The sequence below is a fragment of the Zootoca vivipara genome, chromosome 13 (genome assembly GCF_963506605.1).
Source record: "Zootoca vivipara chromosome 13, rZooViv1.1, whole genome shotgun sequence".
NCBI classification, from domain to species: domain Eukaryota; kingdom Metazoa; phylum Chordata; class Lepidosauria; order Squamata; family Lacertidae; genus Zootoca; species Zootoca vivipara.
Genome location: NC_083288.1, coordinates 49,397,597 through 49,416,844, shown reverse-complemented (window position 1 = coordinate 49,416,844; position 19,248 = coordinate 49,397,597). Strand labels below are relative to the sequence as shown.

At 48.2% G+C, this 19,248-nt stretch overlaps 6 protein-coding genes across 10 annotated transcripts in view; 4 read left to right on the top strand and 2 right to left on the bottom strand.

Annotated features, from left to right (window-relative positions):
• The window catches only part of PER1 (period circadian regulator 1), a 32,398-nt gene extending 28,009 nt beyond the window's left edge, over positions 1–4,389 (top strand). For all 5 annotated transcript variants that reach the window (XM_060281881.1, XM_035134471.2, XM_035134472.2 and 2 more), the window contains one exon: positions 243–4,389. In XM_060281881.1, coding sequence (XP_060137864.1) covers positions 243–503 — 261 coding nt within the window. In that variant the 3' untranslated portion in view covers positions 504–4,389. The remainder of the gene's footprint in view (positions 1–242) is intronic.
• Positions 4,390–9,442: 5,053 nt separating this feature from the next.
• LOC118094257 (histone H1-like) lies at positions 9,443–10,237 on the top strand. The gene has a single exon (XM_035134457.2). It carries the CDS (start codon positions 9,493–9,495, stop codon positions 10,156–10,158), a length of 666 nt encoding a protein of 221 aa, XP_034990348.1. The 5' UTR covers positions 9,443–9,492; the 3' UTR covers positions 10,159–10,237.
• A 512-nt stretch (positions 10,238–10,749) lies between these two features.
• Positions 10,750–11,231, bottom strand: LOC118094260 (histone H3). The gene has a single exon (XM_035134463.2). The coding sequence runs from the start codon at positions 11,205–11,207 to the stop codon at positions 10,797–10,799; it is 411 nt and encodes a 136-aa protein (XP_034990354.1). The 5' UTR covers positions 11,208–11,231; the 3' UTR covers positions 10,750–10,796.
• Positions 11,232–11,533: 302 nt separating this feature from the next.
• LOC118094265 (histone H4) lies at positions 11,534–12,082 on the top strand. The gene has a single exon (XM_035134469.2). The coding sequence runs from the start codon at positions 11,617–11,619 to the stop codon at positions 11,926–11,928; it is 312 nt and encodes a 103-aa protein (XP_034990360.1). The 5' UTR covers positions 11,534–11,616; the 3' UTR covers positions 11,929–12,082.
• A 724-nt stretch (positions 12,083–12,806) lies between these two features.
• Positions 12,807–13,259, bottom strand: LOC118094263 (histone H2A.J-like). The gene has a single exon (XM_035134466.2). It carries the CDS (start codon positions 13,218–13,220, stop codon positions 12,858–12,860), a length of 363 nt encoding a protein of 120 aa, XP_034990357.1. The 5' UTR covers positions 13,221–13,259; the 3' UTR covers positions 12,807–12,857.
• Positions 13,260–14,396: 1,137 nt separating this feature from the next.
• LOC118094267 (histone H4) lies at positions 14,397–14,819 on the top strand. The gene has a single exon (XM_035134470.2). The coding sequence runs from the start codon at positions 14,406–14,408 to the stop codon at positions 14,715–14,717; it is 312 nt and encodes a 103-aa protein (XP_034990361.1). The 5' UTR covers positions 14,397–14,405; the 3' UTR covers positions 14,718–14,819.
• The last annotated feature ends 4,429 nt before the right edge of the window (positions 14,820–19,248 follow it).

Genomic DNA, 19,248 nt, shown 5'->3' with positions numbered 1-19,248 from the left:
CAAACTTTGTGTGCGCATCTAATGATGAGATTGAGCAGTACTGTTCCTACAGAAGCCTGGATTCCTCACAATTGTGTCCATAATGGTCGACAGCCTCTGCAGCCCTTAAGGCAATGTCTGCTGGGGAGTGAGAACAAGTCCCTAGACTTTGTGTGTGAGATGAGGGGGCTCTCCCAGATCATCAAGTGTTGGCCAGCTGCTCACCATCTACTTTCCCCTCTTTTTGTCTCCTTGAACCCCAGGCTTGCATGGACTGTGGGAGCAACCCTTCCTCCAAAGTGGCCCCCCTCTACGACGTCGAGATTCAAGACATGGACTTGAACGGCATGTTGGAGCCCATGGAGGAGGGCAGCAGCAGCATGGGACAGGTGTGCCCGCCCTCCTTGCCCCCCGAAATGGCCATGGACGAAGAGGAGGCTGGGGCGGAGAGAGGACAGCAGCAGCAGCAGCCGCAACAGCCGCCACCAACTCCAGCTGTGGAAGTAGTGCAGGACTCAGGCTAAGCTGCCAAGCCGCAGACTCCTCCCCCCCCCAAAAAAAATCGGGAGTCGCTCCTACTTGCCCTGAGCAGGGTGCTGCTGGGCAGCAGGGCTCAGAGGCAGGTGCTGGCTGCAGGTCCTTGCGGGATCTGCTGCTGCAGCCCCACCTCCCTGGCAACAGGGAGAGAAGCTCACATTGTGAGCGTTTTCAGGACCGTGGGGTGGCTGCATGGCCCACAGGAGAAGACGTTGCAGGACTGTGAGCCTAGGCACCAGCTGCTTTAGGTGTGGAAGCGCGGCCTGGCCTGGCCTGCTTCCAGGGACATGAGATGTCCCTCTGGACCTTTATCCGCCGGACCAGCTGCCCCCAATCCTTGCTGCCTTACTACGGATTTGGACACAGACAGAGACAGCCCATGACATTGGGCGTGGGAGGGTCTGGGTTTTTATGTATTTATTTTTGCAGAATTGTCTGTTGATGTTGTTAAGTGTTTCTTTTTTTTTTTACTGATCTGCTGCTGTGCTCTTGAAGGGGCCTTCGTGCAGTACCGATGATAATAATAATAATAAAAAACCCAAGAAAAGGAAAGAGGTTGGTGGCCTGCGGAGAATTATCGTTGATGCACGCCCTGTGCCTGGTCCCCTCACATTCAGTTGCCTCCTTGTTGGGATCTGGCCAGAAAGGGGAGGTTTCTTCTGAATATCCTTCAAGAGCTCCCCTAAGCGGGAGCCCAGGGTGAAAGCAAGAGAAAGGGCCCTAAAATGTCACCACCATCTTCCCAATGCCGCTGCTGAACTGCCAACGCTCCTCTCCTGCTGGTGCCTCTTTGCCAAGGTCAGCTCCTTTATCCTCACAGTGCAGTTTTGTCAGCTGGAAGAAATAAATTGGCCAAAGAGAGTTGCGCTACACATACACCCCACCCCCTCGGATCTCCTGATCTTTGGCAGCCTTGCCACCCAGCGGACTGTGAGCAAGTGAGGGGGACATGTTATTTCAGCTACATAAAAACCCCAAAGAGCACACCCCTTCTTTCCTGTGTGTCCAAAGAGACCCTGGATCTACCTGTGCAGAGAGTCCTTGTCCTGCCTCCCCTTCCTTCTCCACATCCTATTTATTGAACTATTTATATATCCTGCTCCTGTTTCCAGAGTGTAAAACACGGAATGCCCGGGGATTTTCTGTGGACTTTCCCATGGGCAGGTGAGGAAATTGAACTAGCAAATTGGACTGAACTAGCAAGCCATTTTGGGTTGTGCCTCTGGATACTCAAAAGGTGGGAAACCGGCCTGTTTTTTTGGGGTTATTTGGAGCGCAGGGACGACAACACTTGATTCTCCCCTCCCTCCCATGAGGCTCCAACAGGGGACAGTGTGATCACTGCTCTTCATAACTTTGAGCCCACCCCCTTTATTTTCTTGCTTTCAGTTCCTAATGTGCTTCAGCTGTCCTGTGTCATGCTGGCCGTGTTGCGTTTCAGAGGCAGGGCGAGAGCCCTTAACACAGCAGAGAAGTCCCACCTTTGGCACACGATTCCATGCTGCTGCTCTTTGCCTGCATCACTTGTCTGAAGCAACAAAAAAAAAATACGGAGCAATTTTCAGTTTCCTTGTCTGCCTTTTTTAACCAGCTGACGAATTGAATGAATTGCGCATATGGCAAAGCCTTGCTAAGGTTTTCAGGTTTCCAAAGAGAGGAAGGGTCTCTCCCCCAAACTTAGTGCTTGGTGACAAAAACATCCTGCCCTTTTTATTAATTGGAGGGCAGCAAGCTGTTGTCGTTTAGTCGTGTCCGACTCTTTGTGACCCCATGGACCATAGCACGCCAGGCACTCCTGTCTTGCATGTCAAAAATTTGGGGGCATCTTATACATGGATACATCGCCCCCCCATTTTATTAGACTGGAGTCCCCAAAAATATACATTGGGGCGTCTTATAGATGGAAAAATATGGTAATTGGATTCTTGTTAGGGTAGCCAGAGTGACACTTAAGTTGCAATCCTCTATTTACATATCTAGGATTTAATCCTACTGAGCTCATTGGGGTTTATTTCTCAGCAGACGTGTGCTGTAAACTAAGCTATTCTACCAGCAAGTATTCCACACCAGCAGTCCTTTCAGAAATCATTTAAAAAGACAATAATTCACTTTCCCACCTCGATCTTAATGAATGTTACTGTGTTTTGGGATCACTCAGGGTGGAACTGGAAAAGTGATTATCTTTGCCCCAAGGGGACCAACGATAACACTCAAACTTTGTTGGCTTTGAAGAGCAAACCACATAACCCTTTCCTGCTATTTGCCCAACAAGCGTTGGCTTTGCAGCTTCTGGGCTGTGTGAATCCTTAGAGGTGACCTGTGTGCTGGATTCCCAGACACGGGGGTAACCGTTAGAGTCACCTGTGACCCCGAGTCGTAAAATCCTCCTGATTCTGAGCATCTTTGGACACCCGAAAGCAATTTGTATGGTTTGTGATTTTGCAGTAGGCAAGGACAGCCTTTTACTGCAAGAGAAAATTGCATTTCTGGAGAGCCAGTGCCTGTAAATGCAACACACATAACTAAAAGTGGCTATTGTAGAAAACTAGCATTTTCTGGTGGAGCAGCAACAGAGCTCCCTAGCCCAGGTCCTCTGGTGTTGCTGAGCTTTCAGAGGTTAGCAGAAAGTGTCCTTTTGCTTTCCCCAAAATGTGTTTGTTCAGTGTGAATAACTTGGTAAGACCAGGCAGATAATACCAGTTAGTGCCTTGCAAAGGACTGGGGGTGGGCCTGAGACATTGACCGAATTGTCCTTTGGACATTTCATCCCTTGAGATGTGAATTTGTCCCTTTAAAACTCTTCAAAATACAGAACTGGTTGGAAGTGCATGGATTTTGTTGTTTAGTCGTTAAGTCATGTCCGACTCTTCGTGACCCCATGGACCAGAGCACGCCAGGCACTCCTGTCTTGCACTGCCTCCCGCAGTTTGGTCAGACTCATGTTTGTAGCTTCGAGAACACTCTCCAACCATCTCATCCTCTGTCGTCCCCTTCTCCTAGTGCCCTCGATCTTTTCCAACATCAGGGTCTTTTCCAGGGAGTCTTCTCTTTTCATGAGGTGGCCAAAGTATTGGAGCCTCAGCTTCAGGATCTGTCCTTCCAGTGAGCACTCAGGGCTGATTTCCTTCAGAATGGATAGGTTTGATCTTCTTGCAGTCCATGGGACTCTCAAGAGTCTCCTCCAGCACCATAATTCAAAAGCATCCATTCTTTGGCGATCAGCCTTCTTTGTGGTCCAGCTCTCACTTCCATACATCACTACTGGGAAAACCCTAGCTTTTAACTATACGGACCTTTGTCGGCAAGGTGACATAATCAACGGATTATGGAAGTATTTTAATCACATCGCTTGTTCGAGGTTGCAGACATTTACTTGAACAACGAACACTTACTCACCACTTCTATCTGATTTTCCCTTCTGCAAATCTCTCTGACCAAGTCAAAAGCAACTTTCCTTGCTTAGAATTAACTATTCCCCCACCCCCCACCCCGACTCTGCCAGAGAGAAGAAACCTCTTTTGATGAGTGTGTTTCTTTGTTGCATGGCCAATGGACAACCCTCCTAAATCTGGGGACTCATAAGCTTTAATATTTACCCCCTTTTGTGGGGAGGGGGTATATTGGAGCATGCTGCTAAGAGAGAGTTGTTTTTAAAGCTTTCTCTGTTTTGGAATGGGACCTCATTAATATTTCCTACTCTCTGGAGAACCTGGAGAATTCTACCCCAGGGAGATTCTGGCTCAGCACTTTCAACACTATGAACTGTACATTATCAAGGGGAGGGGCATTTTGCACAGAGCTCTACTGTTGGTTTGTGGTGCAATATCTGTGAATCTTGAGTCTGTACCAAAATAAAGGCACTTTTGTTTTTTCTCACAGTGTCCCAGGCATGTTTTGGAGAAGGGAATGTTGGGAGGGGAATAAGTGGTGGTGTAGACTGCTTGGGTGGATTGTATCTCCCTGTGTTAAGATTATTTACTCACAAGGAGTGCCTCTGCTGACATCTGGAGAATTATCCCCTCTCTATTGTTGGCCTGTGGATGTTAATACTAGCATTCCACATTTCCTATTGCTGTGTCTCTTACCACTGTGATACTGAGAAAATATAATGGGATTGGGAATTTAGGAACATAGTTTTGCAATACCTTAAAACGTAGCAAAAGTCTCCACCCCCGCCCCGTTGTTTAGTCCGGACACAGGTCCAGCGCCGAGGGCCTTCTGGCAGTTCCTTACCTGCGAAAAGTGAGGTTACAGGGAACCATGCAGAGGGCCTTCTCGGTGGTGGCGCCCGCCCTGTGGAACGCCCTCCCACCAGGTGTCAAGGAAATAAACAACTATCTGACTTGTAGAAGACATCTGAAGGCAGCCCTGTTTAGGGAAGTTTTTAATGTTTGAGCGCATTTTTAATCTGTTGGGAGCTGCCCAGAGTGGCTGGGGAAACCCAGCCAGATGGGCAGGGAATGAATGAATGAATGAATGAATGAACAAATAAATAAATAATACTGCGCCCCCTAGCCTTTTATTACCAAATCAGCCTTTAGGATTTCACATCTGGGGTTTTTGTTCAATCTGTAAAACTGGGCGGAAGAGCATCAAATGTCTGCCAGTGAACAAACTGGTTTTCAAAGGACAAGAGAACTATGTTTATCAATCGACCTGAGCTCTGCTTTTGGCCTAGTGAACAGGGTCTTCCTTTGCACATGCTCTGTCAGTATCCAACTGAGACACGAGACCTGCTCCTAGATGGTCTCAAACTATGGTTTTCCCGTAGAGCAGAAACCAACCTGTTGCTCTCTGGAAGAACGTGAGAAGAGCCTACTGGATCAGGCCAGTGGCCCATCTAGTCCAGCACCCAACCAGATGCCTACGGGAAACCTGCAAGCAGGATTTGAGCCCAAGAGCCCTCTCCAAAGTTTCCAGCAACTGGTATTCAGAAGCATTGCTGCCTCAGACGGTGAAGGCTGAGCCGAGCCATTTTGACTAGCAGCCATCAATAGCCCTTGTGCCTCCAGGAATTTGTCTAATCCTCCAGGTGTTTTGGACTACAGCTCCCATCCCATCATATGGTCCTGCTGGCTGGGGGATGATGGGACTTGTAGTCCAAAACTGGTAAAGGCTGCTGAACGAGATGGGCAGAGCTTTCCAAACATTTCAAGTTGGTCACACACTTTTTAGACACGCATCATTTCACGACACAGTAATTCAGTTTTACTAGCAAACCGGAGGTTAAACTAGCGTAACTCCTATCCAACCCCGGGAGGAACGCAGGGAGTGTTCTTCTGACACATCTACACACTGAAGACGACACATGTAATGCAGGAGTCAGCAAACTTTTTCAGCAGGGGACCGGTCCACTGTCCCTCAGACCTTGTGGAGGGCCAGACTATATTGGGGGGGGGGGGAGAGAATGAACAAATTCCTATGCCCCACAAATAACCCAGAGATGCATTTTAAATAAAAGGACACATTCTACTCATGTAAAAATATGCTGATTCCCGGACCATCCGCGGACTGGATCGAGAAGGCGATTGGGCCTTACTTTGGCTACCCATGCACTAACGTGTCATGACACACAGCTTGGAAAGCTCTGGAGTAAGAGGTGTGTGTGTGAGCACGCAGTTGGAAACTAACAAAATCTGAAGTGCTGGAGGAGGTAGGGCTGCCTGCCTTTTCTGTCTCTACGTGAATCACATAATTAAAAAGGGCTTTCATTCCTGCCCTCCCATCTTCTCTTGAAGATAACAAAACCGATATTATTATATATTAAAGGGAGCTGGGTATGTTTAGCCTGGAGAAGAGAAGGTTAAGGGGTGATATGATAGCCATGTTCAAATATATAAAAGGATGGCATATAGAGGAGGGAGAAAGGTTGTTTTCTGCTGCTCCAGAGAAGCGGACACGGAGCAATGGATTCAAACTACAAGAAAGAAGATTCCACCTAAACATTAGGAAGAACTTCCTGACAGCAAGAGCTGTTCGGCAGTGAAATTTGCTACCAAGGAGTGTGGTGGAGTCTCCTTCTTTGGAGGTCTTTAAGCAGAGGTTTGACAGGCATATGTCAAGAATGCTTTGATGGTGTTTCCTGCTCGGCAGGGGGTTGGACTGGATGGCCCTTGTGGTCTCTTCCAACTCTACGATTCTATGATTCTATGATATGCCGATCGTATTCGCTGCATGCTTTTCTCACACATGTGGCTCAGAGTCATAGACTGAAGAAACAACCTGGAACTTCATGCACAAAGGGAGCCCCACACCTTGAAGCTGAAGGTGCGTCTGTTTGTCGAGTCCTTAATGTCGCCTGTGTTGCAATGGATGGCTTTGCCGTAGTAGAACAAGTGGAAAGGTTTCGATTGATTTTTTAGTATATTGCTCCACAACAGCTTCAAGATCAGCACATGAGATCTTAAAACTTGCCTGGGGCTAGGACTTTGGAAGTTCCAACCTATATTATTCCTTTTTACTACCTTTTAAACCATCCCAGTGTGGCATAAATGATCTCACTGCCACCATTACACCCCCGCCCATTTTATCCTTACACCAGCCCTGTAAAGTGGGCCAGAGAGTGATTGGCGTAAGGTCACACAGGCAGGGAGCTTCAAGGCTTAGATTTGAAACTGCCTGTCCATGGTCCTGGTCTGATGAGTAAAAAAGGAAACATATCATACTGGCAAAATGTATGTCTCTGAAGCGTAGCTATTTGGAGACCTGGGAATAATCCTTTTGACACAACGTTGTACCACGTCACCAAGCACTACTATGCTATGTGCTGAAGTGATGCTACATTTAACCAGGTGAAGCTCCAAAATGTTTCACATAACAGCTATTTTAAGAAGAGTTGCCAGACAACCAACTTGGACACAGTTGCAATATGGAGTGGTTTGCCTTCATGCTTGTGAAGATTCACTAGAAATACTTTAATAAGAACAACTTCTGTTCCATCACAATATTGTGTTAATAAAAACCATCCTAGAGTCCCAGGTGTATTTTGATGAACTTAGCTTTGCTCCTCTGAGAAGGTAATATACCAAACCCCAAACCCTGTAGATGTAGAAGGTAGATTAGGAACATCAAATAAATCAACAATGTATGCAGGCAAAACTCTGTGGATTATAATGGGCATTCTTCTTATACTCCCCCTTAAATAAGGACCCTAAAAGAGATTTATTTATGATAGTACTACTCAGAAATCTCTCTGGAATAACAAGGTCCTGTCAGGATAATTGATTTGCTAGCAGATGCTGATAAAATACATGATCTGTAAGACAGCTTTCTTTGCTGGAAAGAAAGAGAGCAGGCATTGTGTTAAGATCTTTTAAAAACAAGAAAACCCCAAAACTCATTTGTATTATGAATCTTGGGTTTGTTTGTGAAATCCTAACTGGGTGTCCCTCCCCTTTTTGATATGATCTTTGTTTTTTTAAGCAAACAAAACTGACTGAGAAGGAAATCTTACACACATTTACTTGGGAGCAAGTCCCAATTCTGATTAAGATTCACTATTCTGTATACTGCGGGAGGCAGTGGAAGACAGGAGTGCCTGGCGTGCTCTGGTCCATGGGGTCACGAAGAGTCGGACACGACTAAAGGACTAAACAACAAACAACATTCTGTATACACGTATGAGTGGCGGCTTTTCCACACATGCCGGTTAGGTAACACATTCCACAGGGATTTTTGTGTGTGTGCTTCCTCCGACAGCAAACACACAAATGCATCCTGTGGCACCTTCAATAACTGATAGATTCTTTGTGGCACCTGCCCTAGAGTCTTCTTCATCGGTTGTGTGAAGCTATGGTAATCTGTTCTTTCAGTTACTTGGTAAATTACTGCAGTCCTGGGCGGCCACAGCTGCTCTGAATTTACACACTTCTTCTGAACTTGGCACAGAAGTACCGGTACCACACAGGCACTGCGCTACTTGCACTCCATGGCCCGATTGCAATATTTGCGTCTACAGGTCTCCTGAGAGTCATGCCACAGCACAAATTGGTTGAGTTTTTAAGTTGCTAAAAGACACTGTTTTGTATAGCCAATATAGGGTAAACACACAAGTTTAATTACAAGCAACTCCCAATGGATTGCATTTAGGAGAAGCTCTACACCTCGCCTATTCCCCCAAAGAGACCCCTGTGTTGAACTTCTGGTGACATCTAGATTTATTTGCTTAAATTAATTTGAAGACAGAAATGACAAGCTCCATAGGCTGATATCCCCAGACCTCTTTGCCTAGGGAGCATCAAAGAAAGACAAATGCGGATGGCTTTCAGAAAGGTGTTAAATAAGCCCCATTTTTTAAAAACCTAAGTGCAATTTTTTGCTCGTCCGTCCAAACCGGCCCTCTTCAAATAATCCCAATTCCTTTCCATCACTCTGTCGCTCATTTTCTGGGGCCGGCATTGCAATAATGCCTTATAGCAATTTAACCGAAGCTCGTTGTCAGATGTGTTACTTGACTCGATGAAAGAAGCAGTTGCCGCGAAGTTCCCGGCCGAAAAGCCTTCCTTTCTCCACCGGCCAGGTGCAGACCCCCCGGGCTACCTTATGCCGGACCTCCCGCGCCTGCTTATTAAAAGCAGCATTTGCTATTTTCGTCGAAAAGCAAAAGTTTGCAAATTTTCAGGCCGGGAAAGCGAGCAGAGGCTGAGTTCCCCGCTCTTTTACGGAGGAGCCCTGCTACCCCGGAGCGTGAAAACCAGGTCCCCGAAAGCCCACATCCTCCCCATCGATCCAGCCTGGAACGGAAGGGATCCGCGGACGGGACTCGGAGTAATCGACTCTTTTGTGCGGGTTAAGAAACACAAAAGTTGCCCGGACCAGGAGCCCAGGTCTGGCTGTCAAAGCGCCGTGTTCGGAACCCACCAATCAGGGCGCAGCTCCTCCCCTATAAATACGAGGCAGCGCGGCCGCCGCGTCCATTCAGCTTCTGCTTTAGTGACTCGACGTTGTGATCGGTGGGCGGCATATTTTCGGATCAGGATGACTGAAGAGGTTCCCGCTGCGCCCGTCGCCGCGCTGCCGGCTGTCAAGGCTCCCGCGAAGAAGGCCAAGAAGGCGGCGGCCGCCGCGCCGAAGTCCCGCAAGGCCTCGGGCCCCAGCGTGACGGAGCTGTTGACCCAGGCCGTGACGGCGTCCAAGGAGCGCGGCGGCGTGTCCCTGGCAGCGCTGAAGAAGTCGCTGGCGGCCGCCGGCTACGACGTGGAGAGGAACAACAGCCGCATCAAGCTGGGCCTGAAGGGCCTGGTGACCCGAGGGATCCTGCTGCAGACCAAGGGCACGGGCGCCTCTGGCTCCTTCAAGCTAAACAAGAAGCAGGCGGACAACAAGGACAAGGCGCTCAAGAAGAAGCCGGCGGCGGCTTCCGCGAAAGGTAAAAAGCCCGCGGCCAAGAAGCCCGCCAGCGCCGCCAAGAAGGTGAAGAAGGCAGCCGCGACCAAGAAGAGCGTCAAGAAGCCGGCCAAGAAGCCCGCGGCAGGCGCCAGGAAGGCCGCCAAGAGCCCCAAGAAGCCCAAGGCGGCGGCGGCCAAAGCCAAGAAGGCCGCCAAGAGCCCCGCGAAGGCGAAGGCAGCCAAGCCCAAAGCGAAGCCCAAGACCCCCAAGGCGAAAGTCGCCAAGCCCAAGAAGGCGGCGCCGAAAAAGAAGTAGGAAGGACCTGCTCGGCTTGCGCGAGAGGCAGCAGCGCTCCTCTTTAACCCCAAAGGCTCTTTTAAGAGCCACCCACAAATTCAAGAAAGTGCTGAATTGCCATGTGAGGTACTTTGGATCATGTGATGCAAGTGCCGCAGTTCGTAGAATACCGTACAACCCCTTAAAAAAAAAATCGGTGCCTCATCCAATTCGAAACCATACCGGACCCCGTTTAGCAAACGTGGTAGTAACGTTATTGCTGCAATTCTAGGCTTTCATTTTAATCTGCTTTCCTTTTGCCAATTTCCCCCCGGCTTTTTTATCCGTGCCAAGTCACTTGACAATGTTCTTGCAACTTTAAGGGGAGACACCACGTGGCAATGGGGTGTGTGAGGAGAAGTGGTTGCTTCCTTGAAATATATATTTTTAAAAAACGGTAGGGTAATGCAGTAAACGGTGTGGGTAGTTGGAAGCAGGGCATACGGCAAGATCCTTGTGGGACTCCTGTAAACTGCACATTCCCAGCAACTGGTGCTTAATACTTAATAGACAAAATACTGCCGTAATTACCAGCTTTTTAAGATTATGTGGTGGCTCTTAAAAGAGCCTTTGGGTTTTTGAACGTAGGAAAGCCCCTACTTTGACAATGGAAGGCCTTAAGCCCTTTCTCCGCGGATGCGGCGAGCCAGCTGAATGTCTTTGGGCATGATGGTGACCCGCTTGGCGTGGATGGCACACAGGTTGGTATCTTCGAAAAGGCCGACCAGGTAAGCCTCGCTGGCCTCCTGCAGGGCCATCACCGCCGAGCTCTGGAACCGCAGGTCAGTCTTGAAATCCTGCGCGATCTCCCGCACCAGACGCTGGAAGGGCAGCTTGCGAATCAGCAGCTCGGTGGACTTTTGGTAGCGACGGATCTCCCGCAGGGCGACAGTCCCAGGGCGGTAGCGGTGAGGCTTCTTCACGCCCCCGGTGGCCGGGGCGCTCTTTCGGGCAGCTTTGGTCGCCAGCTGCTTCCGAGGCGCTTTCCCGCCGGTGGACTTGCGAGCGGTCTGCTTAGTACGAGCCATTGCAAACAAGTGAAAAGACTGTAGGGGCTTCGACAAATGAGTCAATGAGCTCCGTTGCTGGTTATTTATAGACCGCTCTCGCAGTCTTGATTGGCTGAAGACTGAGCAATTGTCCGTTGGAAAGTTTGAATTTCCTGGGCTGAGCAGCAATTGGCTAGACAAAATCACGCAAGAGGGCAAAGTGGGGCGGGGCCACAGCCTGGTTGTTGTTTCCCCCTCCCAAAGAACTCTCATTGAGCAGCTGCAAATGGAGTGCATTTGATTGGACGAAATTGAGACAGAGTTCTGCCACGCAAAAAGTATGCCTAAGTTTTCATTCTGGTCGGACATTCCTCTATATAAGAAGAGGCAACCTTTCTTTGTGCCGCTTTTTGTTTCTTGTGTTGTTGTACGAAGGTTCTTAGTCAGTATGTCTGGTCGTGGAAAAGGCGGGAAAGGTTTGGGCAAGGGAGGTGCCAAGAGGCATCGCAAGGTGCTTCGTGACAACATCCAGGGCATCACGAAGCCTGCAATCCGCCGCCTGGCTCGCCGTGGCGGAGTCAAACGTATCTCGGGCTTGATCTACGAGGAGACGCGCGGCGTGCTGAAGGTGTTTCTGGAAAATGTCATCCGCGACGCTGTCACTTACACCGAGCATGCCAAGAGAAAGACTGTTACTGCTATGGATGTCGTGTACGCTTTGAAGCGCCAGGGTCGTACTCTGTACGGCTTCGGTGGCTAATTCCTAGATATCAAGGCTGCAACTTGCAAGCTAAAGGCCCTTTTAAGGGCCGCCTACCTATTCATGAAAAGAGTTGTAAACTTGCCATATTGTCTATCATGGCTATACTTAATCCAAAACTTTAGACAGTGGTTTTCAAGGTACCGGTAATTGGGCCACTTTCAGAATATTTACTATTTGTTTTATAATAAATATTTTGGGGAAATCTACATATTCCAGAAGTATTTTATGTGTGGTATACTATGCATATTGCGCTGAAGTGTTTAAATGTTCGTTTCTCCGATCTTCCCGCTACATTGCCATTCTCTTGCCATACAAGTAACGCTCTTTGAGAACCGCTGCCTTACAATAGCCTGTATTTAAACATAGGGGCGTACATGTGTTCTTTGGGCGAGGGGTGGAAACACCACCTAGATCCTTGGAAGGTAAAATGGATAATAGGGAACAGGAAGGCAGACCGAGCGCATGGGCTTAGCCGGAATTTTTGTTTGGGGCGCGCGCAGGCATTTGTTAAGATGGCAGCAGTTGCTGGTTAGATCCCTCTTCAGAGAGGGGGGAAATTTGCGGGCGGGACCCGCTCTACGCAGAGAGCAGGGGGCGGGTCCGGCCCCCTGCTCCACCTTTACCTGCCGCGCTCAGGGCTGGCCAATAGGGCCAGCTGGGGGGCGGGGCTAACAAGTCTTTAAAAAATCGCGGCAGGCTCCAGTTCGCCCCTGCACCTCATTACTGATGGGGGGGGGTTGGCTATGCCCATGACGGAGTGCAGTGCTTATAAATTCACAGTACTGTATAGCTTTCTCAGAAATCCAGTCAAGCTTTCAGAAATATAAACTCAGCTCTCTTATGACAAGGTGGATGGCTCTGAAAAGAGCCTTGTGGGGGCCAGACGCCGCAGCCTGCTTTTTTACTGGGCCTTCGGTTTGTGGCTCTCACCCTTTCTTGGGCAGCAGCATCGGCTGCATGTTGGGCAGGACGCCGCCCTGGGCGATGGTGACTTTGGCCAGCAGTTTGTTCAGCTCCTGGTCGTTGCGGATGGCCAGCTGCAGATGTCGAGGTACGATGCGCGCCTTCTTGTTGTCCCGCGCTGCGTTGCCGGCCAGCTCCAGGATTTCGACGGTCAGGTACTCCAGCACCGCCGCCGTGTAGACAGAGGCACCGGCTCCCACGCGCTCCGCATAGTGCCCTTTGCGGAGCAGGCGGTGCATTCGACCCACAGGAAACAGCAAACTCGCCCTGGACGAGCGAGACTTAGCCTGAGCTTTGCCGCCCTGCTTTCCACGGCCAGACATCATACAACAAAATCCTCAAAGAACTACTACAACCTAGAGCAGAGCAGAATGAGCAGCACAAACTTGCAAGCCGCCTATTTATTTACGCCCGATGGATTCTTTCTGTCAAATCTGATTGGGCGAAAGAGAATGGCACCCAATGAGAATGTGCCTTCTTGCAACCAACCAGAAAGTTACATTTAAATTACTCGATATACTTGCGCGAGCCAATAGAAATGTCACTTGGGACGAGTTTATATTTGCATGTTCCGCTTTTTTTAAAAAAAGGGTTACGTCATTGCTCTTCCGTCTGAGAAATAAACAAGGGTGACCATATTACATGGTGTTAAAAAACGAAAAGGAGTATCTTTGACTGGTTTCTTTTTAACGTGACAAACTATGACCGGTACTTGCATTCAGAGCACAATTTAAATTTAAAGTCAAACAAGCAAACTACAATCTCTTTTGTCTCTGCACGCGTGTAAATACGGTGTTGGGAAAAGCATGTGTCCTTGTACTTCTGCCACAGGACCCAAAGCTAATAGCGTAAAAGGAGACCTGGACGTCCTTCATCGAGGCAGCACCCAATGCCTTAGCTTATAGACTCGGGCTGATCGTTATCCTCGTTTAATTGTGGGCCTAAGGGAGTGGTTTACAAGAACCATGCAATGAAAGACGCTAGATGGATTGGATGACCATTGGGATTCCTTCCAACTACAATTTTATAATTCTAATGCGACATAAACCTCTGAAATTTATATTATACCAGTATGCTTTTCTAATTCCTGCTCCTCACAATTTTGGAAATGTTAGGATGAGTTTTCAGGTTTTTCAGTTTCAATAGTTTTTACTCTTTTCCCCCGATTCTACACTACTGTTTTGTTTTTCCATTCTGTTCTGCACCATTTCCAGATTACAGTACTGTACTTAGTATCAAACTCTCTTGGCAGCACTATCCTCCCCAAATCAAAGGCACATATCTGTTTGAGGAGATAGTTCGGTTTTGATTGGAGATTTTAAAATTTCCAGCAGTTGATTGGTGGAAAGTATAGCCTATCGCGTTATGGAGTTTGGAAAGAGGGCGTGGCTCAGTCAAACAATAACGTGTTCCTTTACAGTTTTCCCTCTGGTCGGACTTTGCTGTATAAAAGAAGCGGCTAGCAACTCTTCGCTTCATTCTTCAAACGCAGGAATTGTTAACTTGTTACAATGTCTGGTCGTGGGAAAGGTGGGAAAGGTTTGGGCAAGGGAGGCGCCAAGAGGCATCGCAAGGTACTTCGTGACAATATCCAGGGTATCACGAAGCCTGCAATCCGCCGCCTGGCTCGCCGTGGCGGAGTCAAACGCATCTCGGGCTTGATCTACGAGGAGACGCGCGGCGTGCTGAAGGTGTTTCTGGAAAATGTCATCCGCGACGCCGTCACTTACACCGAGCATGCCAAGAGAAAGACTGTGACCGCCATGGATGTCGTGTACGCTCTGAAGCGTCAGGGCCGCACTCTGTACGGCTTCGGTGGCTGATCAGAATATCAAGGCTGTATATTACAAACTAGCTCAAAGGCCCTTTTAAGGGCCGCCCACCTTTTCATGAAAAGAGCTGACACAGTTTGGGTTGCTAAAAGCGTTTATCTTGCTTAGGTAATCTCGGTTATCTTAATTTTATTTGAGCCTTTAGAAAGGGCAACATCGCGTCTAAACGCGTTGGATTGTACCAGACGTGCCCAGTAATGAGGTGAGGTGATCTAAATATTGTAAATGCTGGGAAGTAGTGTAAAAAAAAACACATTTTGGTACCGTATATGCAGTGGAGAGTATGAAGGATAATGGTTCAGCAATACTGAGACATTGGAAATGTAGAAAAATTGTGATCTGGGAGAGAGCACAAACCTAAAAACGGGCTAGGAGAGCAAAAATAACGAGACTACAAGATAATCTGTCGGAAATATGACTTGCCTTCATATTGATATGTCTCTTTCCCCAAACTTTAGAAGCCAATACTGTACAAAGTATTGCTAGGTGGATGGGGAAACAAGTGGGACGTTTCTACACTTTCAGACCTATGTAGCTGCTGGCTCCACTATTCCGGGACCAGCTTTTGGAGAGTGTGCCATCTCCATGCAGCTTATTGTTTGGGGTTTACCTTCCTCTGCAATTATTAACATCTCACCCCACTCCAAAGCTGCATTGCGGCAGGCGGCTCGTGTTTCCAGATCTGTGGGAATAATGCAGCCACATCCCAAAGGCATCAAGTGGTGATTCCGCGCTCATTCCGCGCTTCTCTCTCAAGTGGTATGTGGGCACCATGGCAACATCGGCTAGGCGTAACGAGCCAGGGATGTAGAGTCTGCACTTCTCCACATACCGCAAAAAATAGATGATGCTCAGAGGCCAAGTCAGCCATGAGGAACATCTCCCATACATCACAAGTTATCCATTCCTCGGAGGCCACGCCAGTCATGGGGAACATCTCCACATCCATCATTAGTTACTCATTCCCCAGGGGCACAAGTTACCCATGAGGGACAAGCATGCTATGGAGAACAATAGGTCTGAGCATAAATGGGCATAAGTGTGTTCTGCTGATATTATTGGATAATGCTAGATAGGTGTGCTGTAATGATTGGTTTATGGTTTGTGAATATGCATTTTCCATACTGTACCTGATAAATATGTGGTCATGAGAGAGCTCGGGACTCTCGTCCCACGACTGGTTGATTCTATCAGTTGTCTGTCTTCCTTCACGAGAGCCCACCACTTGTAATAAGCCTCGGTGCTACACCCTTCGATGCTACGTCTGGCTGTTACACAGATCTCCTAGTTTTACTTAGCAACGTTGCCGGTGAAAAAAAACCCCTTGCTTTACTGTACGTTTAATGCGCTGTCGGGTGCAAGAACGTGCATATCTTAAGGGCAGCCTTGGAAGCGCAGCAAACTCAGGAAACGGTGGTTCAGAAAAACGTGAGATGCTTGCAGCCAAATCTTGCTTTCTATATACTCACCTTTAGCTTCCAAGAGACGGCGCTGATTGCATGAGAATGGAACACTCTCACCAATGAAGACGTGGTTTTATCACCCTAGCCAATCAGAATGCTGATTCCGGAAATAACCAATAAGGTTCCCCCCTTCCCAAACTCTATGGAGGTTTTTAAGCGGAGGTTGGATGACCATAGGTAATGAATGATCTAGCTGAGATTCCAGCATTGCAGGGGGTCAGACTAGATGACCACTGGGGTTACCTTCCAACTCTACGATTCTGTGATTCTATGAAATGACTGCTTAGCTCCTGGAAACAGAATAATGGAGGCAGCCATTCCAGCACTGGGAAAACTGAGGACCAGAGCTCACTCGATTGGCTCTGCAGCGACAGGCAAGCTCCATCAAGCCTCCTCTCCCTCAAATGTCATTAAGGGACAGCCATTTCCTGAAGCTACCTCAGTGGCAGAGATAGGATAGGAAGCAGAGGTCATTAAACTCACTTAGCCTAAGGCCCCAGTTACTGCCTCCGAACGATGCCAGCTGGTCAATATGCAACAGGAGGGTTTTGGCCATCGCATGGGAGAACAGGGTCTCAAAGATATGCTCTCCCAAGCCCACATTCCCAGCACATTCGCACTTTTATTTATTTTATTTTCAGTTTAATGTCTCAGCGACTTCTATGCTGGCTTGGTGATGTCCACAGAACTGAAGAGGGCAGGATCCCCAAGAATGCGCTCTATGGGGAGCTGTCTTCAGGCACCAGGTCCGTTGGCAGACCAACTCTGTGTTACAAAGATGTTTGCAAGGTTGACATGAAGTTTGGCAATATCACCCCCACCGTGGGGGAATCCCTTGCAGACAACCACTAGGTCTGGATATAGTCTTGTGCATCCACAGCAGTGACCAGAGAAGGAATGACCGCTGGGAGGAGTGCAGAGAGAAGAAACGCCGTTGCGCATCTGCAGCCAGCAGCAAAACCGGATGCCTTTGTCTGCCCCAGCAGCAACAAAACATGTCTCTCCCCTATTGTCCCTACAGCCACAGTAGGCACTGCAACCTTCCAACGGTTTGATTTCACCACCAATAGTTGTGCTCCGGGTTGCCAACAATCAGAACAACTGTCTTGAAATTGATGCCTGAGTTTAGAGTTATTCTCCTCTTCTCCCCTTGTCCCTTGTCTGTTATATTTTTTAAAAAAATAATTGGTCTGTTTGTTTATTTATTAGAATGTAAGCATGTAGGTAGCAAATGTCTCGTTTTGATTCATATAAACCAGTCTGGGAGCCTTTTTTGGCTGAAGGGCGGGGGACAAATGTTCTAAATAAGTAAACAAATAAAGACGACCCCTTTCAAATCCTCGCGTTTATTTTTTAACTCCATTTTTGCCTCCCTCTCAACCCCCAAGGCCCCCCCCCGGGTTGTAAGCAACAGCTGCCCCTAGCCTACAGGGGATGGTGTTGAATCCTGTATTTAAATCATAGCTGTCAAATTCTCCCTTTTTTAAAGCGAAATTCCCTTATGCTGAATAGGCTTCCTCACGAGAAAAGCAAAAACTTGACAGCTACTGTATGATTTAAATTAGGTGTAATTCGAAGGAAGTCTGTCTCTTGTTCAGAAACAGTAGCAGCTGTTGTAGCCTCCTGTGTTTTAGCCACAACCACCATCATTTCCACCACAAAATATTGTGGAAAGTTTGGCTGAAACAGAAGCGACTGCAACAGCCCTGCAATGTAGTCTACCTTAAGTTTAAAACAGATAGACACCGTTAGAAACACAAGAAAATCCAGCTTTTGTTACATTAGCTGAGAAGGTAGGTTTGCTTTTGGCCTCTAGGGGCCGCTGGAGACAACAGTGAAGCCAGGAGCACATTTTCCAAGCCAGCTTGTTGCAACAGCACCTGGGAAATTTACTGTCTCCCTCCCACTGTAAACATCTGACATTCCTTTCTTGTAAGTTTAAAGCAAAGGGGGGAAAAGCACCAGACCCCTTCGATAATTGCTTAGCCAAATATATTATGATTACCTACATGTCTCAAATTAAAAGAGGGGGAAATGATCCCCGACTAATTAAGCAACAATGTAAAATTTAAAAAGAGTATGAAGATTCAATTAGCTTTATAATAAGTCTATATACACAAAATCTAATGGCAGTGTTGGCCCAAAACATTGAGAGCACTCTTTGGTATTTCTGGATAACATTTTTGATCCATGAAGTGCAACCAAGAAATCTTATAGGTACAATCATCAGCATTCAGGAAATTACCTGTCCCACCGATTTAGCTCTATGGAATGACTACTTAAGTATCATTGCTGCTCGAGGACCCGCCCCCCGCGAGAAATAAAGACACAGTGACACATGGTATTTGAGTTAATGGGTAGAATAAGGCCACAACTTTATTGGTTAGAGCAAGTGAGAGGTACTGGCTTAGGCATTGGACTCTCTAGCAAGCGTGACTCCACCCCGCTCAGGGGGGGGGGTCATATCGGGTTAACACCCCAAGGAAGGAGCCTGTTGATGCAAATACAACTGAAAGCTCACCCTTGTGCCACCGGGGTCGTGCCATGGCCCTAGCCACCAGCAGGGCATCGGACGGGATCCACGACCGCCGGATCCCTTAAGGGGATACCCCTATAAGAGGAGGGTTGGATGATGGCCACAACCAGTCCTCGAACACACCAGACAACTCCATATTCCAATGCCTACCGCCCAATACCAAAAGAAGTTGTGACGAATTGCTATGAGGTAGGCGAAAAAACCAAGAGGCCGGTGCCAATTGGATAAAAAATTCCTACCAGGCCCCTTAGGCAACCAAAGGCGACCAACCAAAGTCCATAGCAAGGTCAAGGTGAACACTCTAAGAAAAAACCTAAAGGGAGGGTGGGCGGGAGATCCGATGAGGAGCAGCAACGAAAAGGGGCAATCTGGAGGCTGCCGCGCTTATTTGAAGCAGGTAAACCCCGCCCACAACCTGGCCCTATTGGCCAGCCAGGACTCTGGGCGCAGCAGCAGGATAGGCTGAGCAGGGGGCCGAACACGCCCCCCTGCTCGATGCGTAGAGCGGGTTCCGCCCGCAAAT